General features: G+C 42.9%; 1 protein-coding gene across 2 annotated transcripts; it reads right to left on the reverse strand.

Moving 5' to 3' along the window:
- Nucleotides 1-3,810: 3,810 nt before the first annotated feature.
- tnfaip3 (tumor necrosis factor, alpha-induced protein 3) lies at nt 3,811-15,629 on the reverse strand. Of its 2 annotated transcripts, none has more exons than XM_075478969.1 (9): nt 15,051-15,340; nt 13,578-13,978; nt 9,857-10,047; nt 9,623-9,764; nt 9,030-9,200; nt 8,699-8,879; nt 7,452-8,446; nt 7,099-7,304; nt 3,811-6,959 (listed from the first exon to the last, which is right to left on the reverse strand). In XM_075478969.1, the coding sequence occupies exons 2-9, from the start codon at nt 13,882-13,884 to the stop codon at nt 6,678-6,680; spliced, it is 2,475 nt and encodes an 824-aa protein (XP_075335084.1). In that variant the 5' UTR covers nt 13,885-13,978; nt 15,051-15,340; the 3' UTR covers nt 3,811-6,677. The 2 variants fall into 2 exon arrangements, with proteins under 2 accessions (XP_075335084.1, XP_075335074.1); XM_075478959.1 differs by lacking the exon at nt 15,051-15,340 and adding an exon at nt 15,349-15,629 and having other exon boundaries at nt 3,812-6,959.
- Between the last annotated feature and the right edge of the window lie 556 nt (nt 15,630-16,185).

Consider the following 16,185-nt stretch of genomic DNA (forward strand, 5'->3'; position numbering starts at 1 on the left):
CATGCAATTTGTAAACTTGACCACAGGTAGAACAGCGCTCGTCTGTGGATGTGATAGCTGATGTGGATCAATAAACAATTCAATTCAATCTATTACAACAGCATGGCTTCATAGTAGAAGAGTGCGGTCCAGACCTTTACCAACGGAAAACATTTGGAGCGTCATGAAACACAAAATACAACATAGATGATCAACAAGGCTTAGTAGTAAGATATATTTTGGACACATATGTTTCTCTCCTGAAAAGGTCCAGCATCTGGTCTCCCCAGATATTTACAGATTGTGTATATTTTCAAAGCCGGAAATCACAAAAATATTAATCACAATAAACAGTTACTTCCACTACATGAAAAAAACTTGATGCTGTGTCTAATTGGATGAGATAAATATATGTATATGTAGCAGCACCAGTGATCATAGAATTAACTTGGAAAACATCCAATATTGTGTCTCGCTATGGAACATAGATGTGACTGTTCAAAAGCATTCTTCAGAAGTGTCAAAAAAGAACTTCTGCGTGAGTGTTTTACTTATTCTCCGTCCCCTAGTGGTTAAAAACCGCCGGTGCAACTACAAGAGAAGTGATTCACCATGAACGGACAATTTGGGATAGTTGTCTGATTGTATGCTTTTGAAACATCTTCTATGTTAAACTACTAGACAACTGGAAGTCAGAATGCAATGTGACTGGTTACAGAAGCTGGAAAACATCTTGAGGGAGAACAAATCCTGAAACTAGCGGGTTAATGATCCCCTGTTGTACTGGCACACTGTGTTCTGCTGCATCTTGTCACTTTCGGTTCCCTTATCGGCTCATCTTACAGTGACTCACCCTGGAGCTCTCCCACATGTATGCACATACCTGCACACAGGGATTGCTGATCGCTTCTTGAATTTCTTGGAAATGCTTTTTTCTTTATCATTTGCAGGCCAGCTGGCTGTGAAATTGTGGACATTTCACGTGTAGAAAATTGTGACACTCAGTTTTAACCCACGTTATTCATACAGGAGACATGAGAAATAAATGCTTTATACGAGGACATATTTTTTAATTCATACATACAAAGGAAACGTTTTAAGAATCATTCAATGCATAGTTAATCATTGTAGCCACCTGAGAAAATATTATTCACCAACAAAAACACGGCTGGCAGCCCCAGAGGAAATATAAAATAATATATCTTATGTGAGTTAAGAATTTCTTTCAAGCTTTTCTCCAGGTCAAGTATCAGTCATCAAGATCAACATTTCTTTGTGAGTTTTAAGTCTATAAACCCCATTTGTAGACAGTTTTGAATAAATCCAAACACACTGTTACAATTTGTACATGAGTGTAATGTAATTATCAAGTATTAACAATAATTACAGATGTGGCATATTGAGTGTTCAATCATTTATTTATGTTTAAAGACTTGATGTGGATGTATAATAGCTGATAAATACAGTAATGAATGCCAGGGATACACCTATAAGTGTGTTACTAACAATTTCATTTTCTGCATTTATTCCCAAACTGGAGCATTCAATTTCTTTACGTGCTTTGCGCTTGATGTGTGTTGGTCAGTGAAAAAAACAAACAAATGAAGTAAAGTTGTACCTGAAAGGTACATAAATTATAATTCAGCCAAAATCCTAAAAGTGAGGTTCACCGACTAACTTGCAGACTGATGGAGAACACCGTGACCTGTATATGTCAGCTGTGGATAATCTACAACCTAAATGCAGAAGTTTCCCCATGCTCTAAGGAAAAAGTTACACTGACTTTGAGGTTTTGGGGGCATCCGGAGGATAGTTACAGAATCATCATTAGTTTGTGTGTGTTTGTGTGATTCTGCTCAGTGAAGGGAGTAGCTCACGTTTGCCGCTGCTTACAAAAAGGTCAGACAAAAGTAACCATGGATACACCCGCATCCTATTGCACAACAACAAATGACTTCCTGTTGCATGAGCCACGGCTGTACTTTTGCTTTTTGCGACATTCAACTCTTCAAAAGAAGAGGCAGTGAGTCAGAATTTGGGGGATTCATTCATCAAAAAAAAAAAAAAAAAGACATTGTCCTGAAATCTAGGTCTGACATTTTCATTCATAATTTATCGTTGACAGCTTAAACACCGAGTTTGGCTGATGTGGATTGGCTAGTGTAAATTGCAGTCTGATGCAGTCTTTCGCTGTCAAGTTAAAATAACATCAAGATGAAAACCATTTTGTATAATACATGATTGTGTTTAAATATTTGAGCATTTAATACTTTTTGGATCAAGGCTAGACTGCCAGCTGAGCAAAGCTAGCCTCCAAGGCCCCACTTTTTACTGTGAGTTTGTTGTGAAAGCTGTACCATTGAAGTACAAATTGAAATACCCATATTTAGTTTTATGCTTCTATATATATGTCAACTCCATTTTGGAGTGCTAATGTGCCTTTTTGCTCCACTACTTCCATCTGACAGTGGCTGTAACATGTCACTCTGCTGCTCTGGGTGATTTCATTCAGATCATATAAAACATCAACACATTTTATAGATTGAAGTATCCACCAGTACATGAAAAAGTTCAAGTACAAGAGGTGTTTTTAATGCATCGTGATGTGAGTGTTTTTAGTTTTTTCATACTTCAGGTGCAAGCTACACTTTCACCAAAGTATCCACTCATGATGGTATACTTCCACATTTATCTGTATACTCACTTCTCCAGCTACCAAAAAAGTACAGTATCATCTAAGGCATGTCCATAATTCTTAGGATAATGACAATGATATCATGATTATCATGTCGTTGTTGGGCTAATCCACAATATTTTGTGATGTTTTTGCAATATAATAGTTCTACATGCTTTAAACATTGCTATAATTTATTACTACTATGGAAAGCAAACAAAGGAGTCTAACAGATCTAATTAACTCCTGTAAAAGTGGTCTTTGACCTTAAAGACACATTTTCAGATGAAATAAAGGTCATAATACAAAATTACATTGGGACACACATCCTTGTGCTGAATATTCAATTTGCATATATTTCTCTCATTGCAAATATCTATCATCATAATTTCTACCGTCTTGCTTAGCTCTACACGTTTCTGGCACCGAGTCCTAAAGTAAAACTCTGCCTGTCTTCTTGTCAGAGGAACTGTTCTATTTGCATGCTGGGGTATTTCCAGGAAACCACATCAACCTACCATCTGAAACACACGCATAACCTTGCAGTTCCCACACTTGCTAAATGTCACCTCGTCCCTGCTGTAGCCTGTATAAGCAATTCCCCACCTGTAACTGCCATATCTCCCCTCACTCCAAACTCCCCCCTCCCACCAAATAATCCACTCCTCCCAAATGAGCTGTGTGTTTTTTTATGAGGGTGGGGGCTCCCTTTTTTAATTACCATCCTAAACACAGGGCACCCTTTTAATAGTCTGGAAACAACTGAAAAATAAGCACACTTCCTTTGGAAATCTGCAATAATGACAAAAGAGAAATGAACAACAGAGGCCAAGGGAAGAATGGAAAGCTAACCCAGTTAGGCGTATGGGTAAATGGTGCATTTTGCATTATCTAAACCAGGCTTAAGTAATGTGTTATCTGATGGCTTTTGCAGCACCCACAGCGCACTTTCGACACTGGGGATGGATTATGTGCCAATAGTAAGCAAGTGTTTTTCAGCAGAAATAAGTTTTGAGCAACACAGCCATGAGACAATGCCATGAGATGAGCAAAATGTTGAGCCTCAGAGAATATACAAGCGTACGTGAGGGAAGAAATGCTTGTAGGGAGCATGCATGGTTGTGTTATATATATTCTGCAAAAGAGAAAGTACTTCTCTTCCTCTTTACATGTCAAGACACACAAACACAAACACACACAAACACAAATCTGTATGGTTATCTTTGTAGGGGCATTCTTTAAAGATGATGCATTCCCCAACCCTAACTTTAGCATATTTAGTTAACAACACTGCTTACAAAGATAGCAATACAAGTACACACACATACACGCAATGACTTGAGTCAAGAACCACATCAGTCAGATTTCTTAATAAAAATAATTCATTTCAGGACGACATATAAATAATTATTGAATCACACAATACAGATATCTTGATATGAATAAATACTTAACAAATAAAACCAGGCTTTTTTTCATACAATATCTTATTGTCAAAAGAAACTCCCACACCATTTGCATGTTTTGTTGCACTTTCTGATCTTCAGCCAATGCTCTTCCGACTGTTGGAATGTCCCTCCGCAAGTCAGAGTACCATTCCTAAATGCCTCAGCAGCTTAGACAAATCATGTGCAACTTATATGACCTCCTCCCAGCCAAACTCAGTCAGAGCCCCAAAGGGGTCCTGATGAGCTGACCCCTAATTGGCCTTTAATTGATTAAGGTTCGTCTAGAGGTGATTAAAGCACACAGAGATCTACGCACAGGCCGTCAGCATGTGGGCCGGCCTGACAGCTTTAGATACAGTTGAATGAAAAGGCAGACGGAGAGCCTGTTTGTCATTTCTGACTAGAGCCACAGATGGACATCTACAGCAGAGGTGGTGTCCAGCGGAGGTCTGAGGGGAATAACTGTTGCAGCTGATATCACATTTGAGTTAGTCTGATAAAGGCCTTATGCTTGCAGATAAATACTTCTTTGTATTTGAAACTCGCAGAAAGATAGGTGTCCATTTGGGGATTTTCAATGAAGGATCTTGATCAGCTCTAATGTGCGATTACACAGAATTGAAGATGTCTATCTGCGGCTCTCTTATTAGTCTAGAATAACCCAGGCTGGCCATTTTAAGGAGGTAACAACAACTGTTTAGCAATTGATGGCACATGTTTTTGTTTTTTTTTCCTTTTTGTCTTTTGGCAGAAACAAAACCAAATATATCAAAATACATAAAAAAAAATAAAAAATCCAAAACAAACAAAAGAAAACAGGAATGTCAGTTTTTTTGTGTGTATTCCAGACGCACACGTGCGTGTGTTGTGTGTGTGTGTGTATGTTGAAGATGAGGCATCAGGTTAGAAGGTCCTATCATACGGAATAAAATCCATATTCAGAAAAGCATTTTAAAGGTGGGAGCCCTGATCTATAATCACTGATCAGGCCCCTCTGGTCTATAAAATTTCATTCCTACTTAAAGGCAAAACTTATCGAGGGATCAGCCCCAATACTGTGCTGTTGTAGAAACAACACAAAACACATTCAGATAAACAAGATTAGCCAAAGCAGGCAATGGGATTGCTTTCTGGAGTTCTGAAACTGTCGCTCTGGCACATCTAGTGGGGTGGAGCAGAAAGGAATGCATCTCTTTACGAGTTTATTTACCTACACATCACTTCAGGCTTGGGTGGGGCATACAATCTCACAGAGCTGTGTTTGCATGTGCATGTATGCATATCTGTGTATGTGGTGGTGAGGAGGATAATAGTCCAGACTGACTCGTCTTCAAGTTTTTACTATTGTTGCTAATCCACTTCTGACAAGATTGGCAACACGACGTTTGTGTGCATGTGCAGGGATGTGAGCGCATGTCTCGTATGCATTTCTAGGTGCTTAAGTGGTAGGTAAACATAAAAACAATGTCCAAGGCAACAGATCTATTTTGGAGAAAATGGGAACTATTATAGGGAGGAAAGAAGGAATAAAAGGAGGGTGGGTCCTGTCTCAACTTTGTTCTCTGCCTTCTGGCCGCTGACACCACCAGCGTGTTGGCTACAATGAAGAGGCTTGTGTTTCTGTACATGTAGCACCAAAACTAGCAGGGACCTGCCCTGTCTGTCTTTCACCATTTAGACACATGGTTGGTTTTGAATTTCCATATCAAGCAATTTACATAAACTTAGAAAAGTGACAATACTTAAGTTGATTTGCCGGAAAACAAACTTACACTGCTGTTCACTAATGGAAAAAAAGTACATTTTTAGCCTTTTACAATATTGACTGCAAGAGCCTCTTTTGGCGAGAGCCTCTTTATTTGGAGGGGACATGAATGAGTGATTTTGGAATACTAAGCTAAAAAATGGTGAAATATCATTTCACTTCATTTTAAGCACTTGACTTGCTTTGCTTTACCAAGATTGCCTCACTTCTGCTTTCTACTTCCATAGATTTGTTGCTGGGCTTTCCCAAACCACTGCTTCCCTCACTCAAGAGAGCAAATGCTAGATAGACAGGCAGACAGTTACACAAATGGGTTAAGACAGACAAACAGAGAGAGAGACGGGGGTGTAAATCCTTGGCTGTGGTCTAGAAAGCAATGTCAGATGCTTCTTGTTATGTCAACATACAATCATTTTGTCCGGCACGATTCACTGCGTACCTCTAAATACATATTGTACACAAGAGTTAAGTCAGTTGCTCTGACATGTAGCCAAACCTCTCACCGTGTAGGATCACACGGCAAATCAGATGATAGTAATTGCACAAAGAGGTATTCTGGAGGCCATGTCTACTGCGAACACACACACACACTCACCACCCCCCAAAGTACACACACTCTCGCTTCACATTCTACATGGGGGGGTTTGATTTTCAGGCCATAAGGTTACTAGTTAGTCACTAGCTAGTTAGTTAGTTGGTTAGTTAGTATCAGAGGTGCATTGACTGGCATGAGGAGCCCACAGCAGGGCGAGGGCTCTAGCGTGCTAGCTATGTGTTGTCATCTTTGTCATGTGCGGTAGTGAGCATGTAGTCAGCCACGGTAAATCTGTTTGAAGTGGTCGCACTCGTTGCAGTAGCCCTGTTTCTCTTGGTTGGCGTAGTGGTCACAGCCCTGCGTCCGGCACCGCTGCTTAGACTTCTCCTTGGGCGCCTGCGCCCGCCTGCCTCCCTCTCTGCCCTGGCCCCGCGTGTGGCACTCTGGACAGAGATCTGTGCAACCCGGGGACACATTACTGCAGCCACTCCGCCGGCACTGAGTCTGGGTTTGGGTCTGGGACTGTTGCGAGGATCTGGGTTTGGCTGCTCGGTCCCGCTTTAAGTGCAGAGAGAGAAAGGGAGACAATAAAGAGGAAGAGGAGAAATGTCAATTGGAAACTGCACAAAGACAGATGAATGATAGAACACATGACAATAGTAAAGTAGAGCAAGGAAAAGGTATGGGAGACACTCACCATGACCAGAGGAGGGGAGTGTGGTGTGCGATGTGCCACTTGGTTGAGCCGTGCACTTTGCTCTTTGACGTAACACTTATCACAGTAGCCCTCCAGCATCGCCTTACCAACTGCACCACATCCAGGCCCACGACACCGTGTGGCATTCTGGAAGCCTGTTTCCAAACCATGCCGGCTCTGGACCGGGGCAGGAGGAGGAGTCAGGTCTGAAACGGACAGTGGCCAACATAATGAATATACCTTGTGATGGAGTTTCTATTAAATATCAACAGCAACTCTTACAAACTGACCACATTCATTCATCACATCTGAATAACACTGTAATATGATAGAAGTTTTGTCTCAGGACTTACGGTGGTTGGTCTGATAGTCTACATAGCAAATAGTGCAGAAACCCAACTTCTCTGGTGTCCCAAAGAACTGGCAGCCGGATCTTTTACAAAGCCGGGCCAGAGGGGTCTGCCAGGCTGATGTGTGCCCTGGGGTTAGGGTGAGGCACGGCCGCTCAGTGTCTCTGGCCTGGCTCCAAGCAGAGGCTGAGGCCTCAGTCCTGGGGGTGCTCTGCTGTGGCTCACCCCTTTCTGGAGCCTGCTGTCTCTGCATGCAGGGTGGACACAGGCCATTGAATATCCTGAATGCCTCCTGTCTGCACATGCTACATCGCTCCGTCTCTGTTTTGCCCCCCCACTGGGTCCAGCCAGGGCCCTGGGCTGGGTGGGGGACTACAGGCCCCCCATTGGGGCCTGGAAGTCCTGTAGCAGCTGTTCCAGCTGCAGGGGGTCCATGGTTCTGCCTTGAGTTAAAGCAACGCTCGCAGAGTCCATCATGTTCTACACTGAGGGTGAAGAGGCAGCCAGGTGTCTTGCACTTCATGGCATGAGTTTCACTGTATAGGCTGAGGCTGGGAGCGGTGGGTGGAGCAGAGCGTGGGCTGGATAACACCACCCCTCTCCCGGATGAAGAGCATGGGGGGCTGCTGCTTCGGGCTCCTCTGGAGCTCACCTCAGTCTCTGATCCGACCATCACCCCTACTCCACCTTGCACACCTGCTCCCTTGGTTTGAATCACACCTTCTATCCTCGCTCCTCCACCTGTGGTGGCCTGTCGCTTCTCAAAGCATTCATGGCAATGAGGCTGCGTGTCCACAGAGACATAGAAGGTGCAGCGTGGTGTGGCACAACGTATTTCAATGAGGGAGAGCTGGGAGACAGAGAAGGGTGGTGGGCGCTGTGGCTGGGCAGCCCACGCCTGCTCCTTGTCCTCCTGCCAACGCTGGTACTCGTGGTTGACAAGCTGCAGGTAGTCCTCCATCAGGTTCATGTCTTCAGGAAGGTTGCCCTCATCCAGTCTTAGTACAGAGACATACAGTGTTATTTTATGTTCTTAATGTCATTGTTTTAAAAGTGCTGAGGAAGTCTCAAGAACTTAAAACTAAGATCACTGATCTAATAAAAAATAAATAAATAAAAGTTCCTCAATCTTTAGCTCCACTGAGGGAAACTGTGTTTACCAGTGCATCAATGAACTACAATGAAATATCAATTCGTTACTTTTTCGCCTCCATATTGTCAATTCAGGGGAGCTTAAAAACTGTAAGTACCGTGCAGCTTTCATGATCCATGTTGTGTCATGGCCCAAGCCTATGACAGGGATCTCTATCAGCTGCAGGTAGTCATTGAGAAGCCGCTCTTTCTGCTGCTGCTCCTTTTCCATCAGGAAGTGAACCTTCAGCTCCTCAAAGCCCACTCGTCTTGGGTTGATCAGAGGTACGGCTCGGATTTCTGGAGATTTACAAAAAAAAAAAAAAAAAAAAAAAAAGAGTCAGTCCAGATCAACATGTTAAACGGTCACAAAAGTATGAGCAGGACGTTTCTTTCTCCTCTCTCTTTGTCATGTTAGCTACATAAAATCTGCTGCTTTGTGTTTCCTACCTGGACCGCTGTCTTTGATGGTGATGAGGGGTGCAAAGTGCTGAGAGTCATAGCCGAGCACGATTGGGTATTTGTAGCACTCTGTGGGTGGCCAGTGTAGAGGCAGATAAATCCCACCCACATTCAGAGGAGAGATAGAGGAGCCGGATTTCATACTCCTGACCACCTGGTCTGTTGAAGAAAACAATTTGAAGAGTTATTGTTTTAGTTTTAAAAAAAAGCACCGACGATGACCAACTTCTATTTTATCTTAGATCACATTTCAGAAGTTAGCAACTTCCTGAATCAAATCGATCCAACATTTGAGAAGACTGGTACGGACAGTGAAATATATAAAACAGTCATATAAAGTGTAAAATAACTTTGAGAATATCCCTTCCATTAAATCTTAATATCCACTCCCCAATCAAGATAAGTAATAAGTGGTACAGTGAAAATGAACACTGTGAGAACTTCAAAACAACAAAAAAACAGAATAATGTTCCTCAGGAGATATCTTCACCTTCTACAGTGAAGATATCTGTGTAGAACAAAGAGATATGTTCGATGGCTAATGAGGAGAAATGAGTGTGAATGTGATAAAAAGCGAGTACCTGCGATGACAATGATGGGTCTGCGGAGAATGTTGGAGAGGACGAAGATGTGAATGTCCTCCAGAGAGTCAAATTGGAGGCCGTTGCTACTAGAGACCGGAGATGCCATCTTTACAATCTTATCCCACTCCTCCTCCCAGTTCTAGAAAGGTTCACACACAAATGGTTAAAACATAAAGCAGTAAATACTTTCAACTAGACTTTTGACATTGGGATTTAACCCAGTCGTCATACCATGGTGGTGTATCGGAGTCCAGTCTGGGTGAACTCCTGAGACTGCAGCAGCTCTGCCTGGAAGCGAGCTTTAAAGACTCCAGTGTCCGTCTCTTTCAGAACACCGTGAAGAGCTTTCCGAAGCACCAGGTCCGTATCCTGAACACCCAGCATGTACTGAGAGGCCGCGTGAAGCAAACAGTTCCCATCTCCTATAGACACACACACAGGAGACAAGCACTTCATAGCTTGTACATTGTACATGGGATACAAAGTCCGAAAGTTGTGCGTGCATCCACGCACATACAAATTCTCAGCGCATGCAGCATACACAGCGGACAATTGCTGTCTGTGCACACTCAAGTGTAACTAAAGTCTGGGGATTTCCAGGCCGTTAGGCCAACTGTCACACTATCTGATTTGTGGATTATTAAATGACCGTCATATGTTTAAAAGCACATATACTCTACAGACAAGGCTTTGTCTTTACACATGAAACCTTTACAAGAAAAAAAAACCAAAAAAGTCTGCACGACTCCCAGAATCCCAGACAATTTATCGTCTTGTTTTAAGTCAAAGAAAGAGAAACTCTAAACTCCACTAACTGCCCAGATAATTAAAGAGTTAGTTGTTTAAAAGGCATGTGTGCTTGTGCATAAACAGCAAAAGAAATCCTGGAATTTTACTGTGTCTCCTTTGGCAGTTCTGGGTCTTTTTCTCATTGTGAAACAGGAGAGCCCACATTTGTTAATGTGTGCAGCTCTGAAAAACCCTGTTGTCACACTAAACGCAGGAATTTCCCTGTGCTAACTTCTGCTATTTGTGCGTGTGTGTGTGTGTGTGAGTATGTGTGTATGTGATCCCCTCCTATAATCCCAACTCATCAGTGCTACCCAGCTGGTCCTGTACTTTCCACAGAGGCGTGACTTGGACCTCATGGAATGTAAGCGTTTTAACTACTGCTATCATCAGCTGATAAAGGCTGAGATTAACGAGCATTTAGGTAACATGTGCCCTCACATGTACAAACACAAAGGAGACATACAGGTACTTGAATGTGTAAAGTTGGTCAACCTCTTCAGAGGTAGCTCACACATCTAAAGCATGCACACCTTTCTCTGCAAAATAATGTGCTATAAAAAAAAGGAAATGTTCAAACGCTCACAGGAGCTGTTCTTTTAAAAGATTGTTACTCCTGCACAGGAAAAGTCATTTGAATTTATACAAACTAGTTAGCCTTGACATCAGAGATTCTAAAAATGTGTTTTGCTTTGAGGTAAGTGTGCTGTGGGCCAGGCTGTGATCAGATTTCTCAAAATATATTTTTCTGTGTTGCGAGATGACTGTAATGTGAGATCCACTTGTTTTCATTCAACTGAAGGAACATCCCACTGTACTTGAAGGAAAAAACATCCACTTCTATTTCAGACTAGCAAGCTGTTGTTGCATTTCGGTGCTCTTGCATCACTCAATGAGAAATATAAAATGTTCAGCTCTCTAGTGATAAAAGGCATTCTCTGCAGAGACACGTACACACAGAGACGTATACGAATAGGCTCACATGTCCAAATGCAGACTCACTTCCTCTTGATTACAAAACAACAGACTTTTGACCCTGAATCGAGGTGGCAGGTGACTAAAAATGAAAGACAGTCTCCTGGTCCCATTACTCTAAATATACCCCCCTCTTCAGTGACAAGGTGACCAGACGTGACCTTTTGTTGCCATCCAGGTGATATTCTCCCACTCTTTGTTGAGTCACATTGGTCAAACAGTGACACTTAGAAAAAGCCTTTAACACCAGAACAGTGTAGCACAAATCTTATAAGATGCAGCAATGTGGAAGTGTGTGTGCAGTCTCTGCTCTTACAGTATGTGGAGTTAGTGTTTTGTAGCTGAACCAATCCTGCGTGATAGGGACACATGACAGACATGGGATGCTGTTTGGGAAAAACCCTCTGATCCGTACGAGACATCCAAGAAAGAAGACACGATAAAATTTGAATGACCGATTACTTTATCGTGTGGGGAAAAAGGAAACGGATATGGCCCTGTTACTTTAATTGGAGTAAAGTGAACATTTTATGAGGCTTTTTTTTCTTTGTTTGTTTTTTTACGATGCTCAATTCTCTTTCCTAGTCTTGAATCTCCAGAGGTTTGAATCCTTTGTGCACTCACACAGAGGATGGGAGAAAATGTAAGTCCCAGTTGATGTTGGACGTTCTCTGGCGGACTTCTTCTCCCTCACGTTCTCTGTCTGTATGTGTCTGCTGAGCTCAAGTGACTCAGCAGCAGTCAGTCAGTCCTCTGTATGTGTGTGTGTGTGTGTATTGTCCGTCCTCTGCTCAAAGTCACGTCTGGGTCCTTCAGACTTGTACGATCCGGTTCTAAATTCTGTCTCATCTTTATGACATCATCTACTCAAGCCAGGAAATTCCATACAGGTTACTGGCAGCAGAAGTCAGTTGAGCTTGTTCTGGGGTCTTTCTGAAGAGGAACCATGCGCTGGTGAGAGTTACAGTGACTCATTTAGTTATTACTAACTTCTGAATTTGAAGCGGACCCTTAGGACACAACAAAAAGCATCCAGTAAGTTAGTCAGCCATCCAGTAACTCTTCAAAGAAAATTCTGAGATGAGGTTAAAGTAGGAATTTCTCACATGAGTAAGAAGGATACCATTTCCTCTGGAAACTCACGTTTAAAAACAAATTTCCAATGCTGATCGATTTCCACTTCCTTCTACTGTTTTCAAAGATAGTTCCCCCACCTTAAAATAGATATGATGTACACACCAGATGTGTGACTGAAATAAAGAAAAAACACGGCCACCAGAGACACTGAGACACAAGTTGGATTTGGGAACATTTGATTGAAAAAGGCCTGATGAGAGAGCTGACTCCCACAAAGACAGTCACAGACCCCTCAGTCAAGGTGATGGGGAACTTAAGATGAATGAACAACTCCTTTTTTTTTTTTTTTATCATTGACATTTACACTCTTAACACACACACCTACACAAAAAAGTAGGGGACAAACTAGAAGTTGTAGATGCTGTGGAAATGCTCGGGTCTGAAACATCATCGGCAGTAAACAAGAATTTCCCAGTACAGAGCTACGATCAGAAGCACTTAGCCCCGTTTTAATGTTTGCCTACTCTGGGATGTTCCCGTGTTACAACTTCCACGTAACAGAAAACATGACTTAGCAGTGGGCCCGCCCGAACTCAGAAGCGCGGCACGGTTAAAACCAACGGTACTGCTAAATGAGTCCGTGCGAAAGCGGAACCCATGCTTCTCGATTGTTGTCATTTACAGTAACTCTGCCAGTGAGTAATGACATCTCAGAATTTACATATCAAATACCCCTGACTCATAAATACACACCTTTTCTGTCACAGAAAATGAAACAAAAGTATCACACTTCCTCTGTGGGGAACAATATAGATGACTACAGTTCCTAAAATTGAGGAGACAAAGTTTAACATCAGCTCTGAGGCCCATTTGTTGGGTCGTTCCTGCTGTTCAACTTCTGCTCCAACAACGTTTCCTAAAATTCATCCATTGATACACAACAACTAAATCCTTTGAAAATCTGTGTGAAAATATGAACAAAACTCTAAAAAAATATATACCCCCGAACCTCATGGAACTTCACTCAAAGAAAAGAAAAAGTACAGACATCAACTTAACTCCAGAAGACTCCAACACAGTTGTTACTCAGCACGTGTAAAATCTTTCTTACCATTGGTGCGTAGTGGCACCATCTTCTTCAGCTCTCGACACCAGTTGAGCTTCTTCTCCTGCTCTAATGAGGCCTGCATGACTCGGTCCAGGATGGCGGCTTGCACTACCTCCCTGAAGGCCTGAGGGAAGTGGTTCATGGCGATCATCTCCAACGTGTAGCGGTGCATTCCCCGCAGGTGGTGCATAAGCCCGCTGCTGGCAGCAGGCTTCACCACGTCGTTGGGCACTCGCTGACGGATCTTCACTGCTTTCAGCAGATTGGAGACAAACAGGAATTTGGGGAGGAAGTTCTGGCCCTGAGACATGGCGAATGGCTGGCCGGGAGAATGGAAGGAGGGGAGGAAGAGGAGCGAGGAGGACGAGGAGGCACCAAGTGGCGATGACCGAACAACGTGGAAACTAGACAGAAAAAAGGGGAGAAGGTTTGTTATTTCACAGCAGAGGGCAGGAGAAAAGAACAGACTGCTGGGACTGCTGGGAAATTTTCAGTGGAGAGTCCCCTTCCTTATTAATTGAGACTCAAGACACAAATTAATTTACAGTTTGTTTGGGAAACCACCCATCACGGAAGATCATCCTACTGAAGAAGTTTTTTTGGTGCTTTTTCACTGGAGATTCTGCAAGGCCAAATTGAATGAAGAACACAAAGAACGCTTTGTATTCATGTTTGCTCTTCTAATTCTTCTTTTTGCCTTGATGGTTTTTGAGAGTTTCCCCCTACAGGGTGTCCCACTGAGTTCAAAGGCTTCCAACAACAAAATGGTGCTGGGAAGGTCACAAGGCTTCCTTCATCCCCAACACCTCACCGGCTGTCAAACTGTATCAGGTTTTTGTTTCCAAGAACATTCAGGTTGAAAGTACAGACACTGAGCTCAGCACAGGAAGGAGATCAACTTTTGTGTCTAACAAAGTTAAACATCATTGCCACTGATTACTTTCTATACTTAATACGTGGAAAAAATTAAGAGAAGAGAGTCATTTCAGACGTGGAAGAAAGCTTCAGCACATTAGCTCACAGGAAGTAAAAAGTGACGGTCAGCAAGTAAGCCAGGAGTTTAGCTGACTTTTAAACTTCCATCAGCATCCTCATTTCAATCCTCAGTTATCAGCTGACAGTGAGTCAAAGGTTGCTGTTAAAAGTTAACAGTGAACAAACACCTTAAAGCTCCGCTTCATCTGACCTCTGTGCCTGAACTACCCAAACAGCAGCAGGTGCAACAACAGACTAGGCCACGCTAAAGGGCCAGTCAGTCACTTCTTGAAGGACTAGACAACAGACACCTGGATGTCTGGGAGCATGTTGACACCAAACGCTGGTGTGTTGTGTTGTCACAGCGGGCAGACTTAAGGCAGGCAGACAGAGGCACAATGGTGGACGCTGCGGTTTAGGATGGCTGGCTACACAAAAAAACACACAATAACAGGAGACTTTGCTGACGTTAAAGGCTTACGTAATTCCAATGACAACTACCTTTGAAACAATGTAGCGTCCGTCCGCGTAGCTCACCGCGGGCACCGACACTGAGTATCGGCACCGATGTTAGATTTGGCTGTTTAAATGCTCTCTTATCCGCTGGAGGATGACGTCTTTGTAAACAATGGCTGTCAAAGCCACTGTCGTGAGTAGGCTTCACGCTATCTCCATGTCCCCAGAAACACGACCGTACATTACTCGAGGCCCAAACGTGATGTATCCACTGAGTCTCACCCGGTTGGTGGGAGCTGTTGTCCACATGTGGAGACACAAGGTGGGAGGACTGGTGTCTTACCTGTGTAATATGTCGGGGTAATAACAAAGCCTCCCGGATGCTCAGGCTAGTCCTCTCTCAGCCACTTCACTCAGCCTCACCGCTGCGGTTCTCGGCGCCATTCAACCTCCTCTTTTCATCAGTATCAGATCTATTTCAGAGCCCTCGCAGCTCGCCGAGCTTTTTTCAAAAGAGTACACACGTCCGCTAACGCTTATTTTTTTAAAAAGGGAAAAAAAAGTCAGGGGATTTCCACACGGGGACTTTCCGTCCACCCATTTCCCTCTCTGTCACAATCTGATGTAGTTACAGCTTTCTGCCGCCAGGGGGGGCCTCTAGCTGTCTGACTCAATATTGAAAAGCATATCCCACCTACTGAGCACAAAGAAGCGTCACTGAGGGAGACAGACAGCTCGCGTCACACTATTTCATGAGGCAGCCTCAGAAATAAATCATTAACCTGCAATGAGACCAGCCTCAGCAAAAAAACACTAATCATTTAAAAGAAGGAGGCTTTGACTTGTTGACTGCATGCATATGTGTTTGAGTATTTAAGGAGATGACTACAGCTCTTGTCATGCTGGAGTCAGTTCATTTATAATTTCACAAGTTGAGGAGTTAGTTTATTATCTTCTCGTTTAAAGCACATTGAAGTTTCAGTCTTAGCACAGATTGATAAGACGCTAAAAATAAAGAGGCAGTTGTGGAAAAAAACCGTCTACCATCTCATTCATAACATTACACCTTAACCAACAAGACTGTGTTACATAGCTCCTCAAATGACATCTGCCAAAGATAATCTTCTCTGTCTGAGAATCATGACCAGTAAGACCACAAAGGTTTTTTTTATTCAGTCCC

The sequence above is a fragment of the Odontesthes bonariensis genome, chromosome 2 (genome assembly GCF_027942865.1).
Source record: "Odontesthes bonariensis isolate fOdoBon6 chromosome 2, fOdoBon6.hap1, whole genome shotgun sequence".
Taxonomy (NCBI): Eukaryota; Metazoa; Chordata; class Actinopteri; order Atheriniformes; family Atherinopsidae; genus Odontesthes; species Odontesthes bonariensis.

What these genes read in the sequence shown, in the direction of transcription:
- tnfaip3 (XM_075478969.1), bottom strand. Translation starts at nt 13,884, where the DNA reads ATGTCTCAGGGCCAGAACTTCCTCCCCAAATTCCTGTTTGTCTCCAAT. An exon ending in GACTCCGATACACCACCATG is followed by an intron (nt 9,765 to 9,856) that starts GTATGACGACTG and finishes GAACCTTTCTAG; the next exon opens with AACTGGGAGGAGGAGTGGGA. An exon ending in AGACTATCAGACCAACCACC is followed by an intron (nt 7,305 to 7,451) that starts GTAAGTCCTGAG and finishes TGTCCGTTTCAG; the next exon opens with ACCTGACTCCTCCTCCTGCC.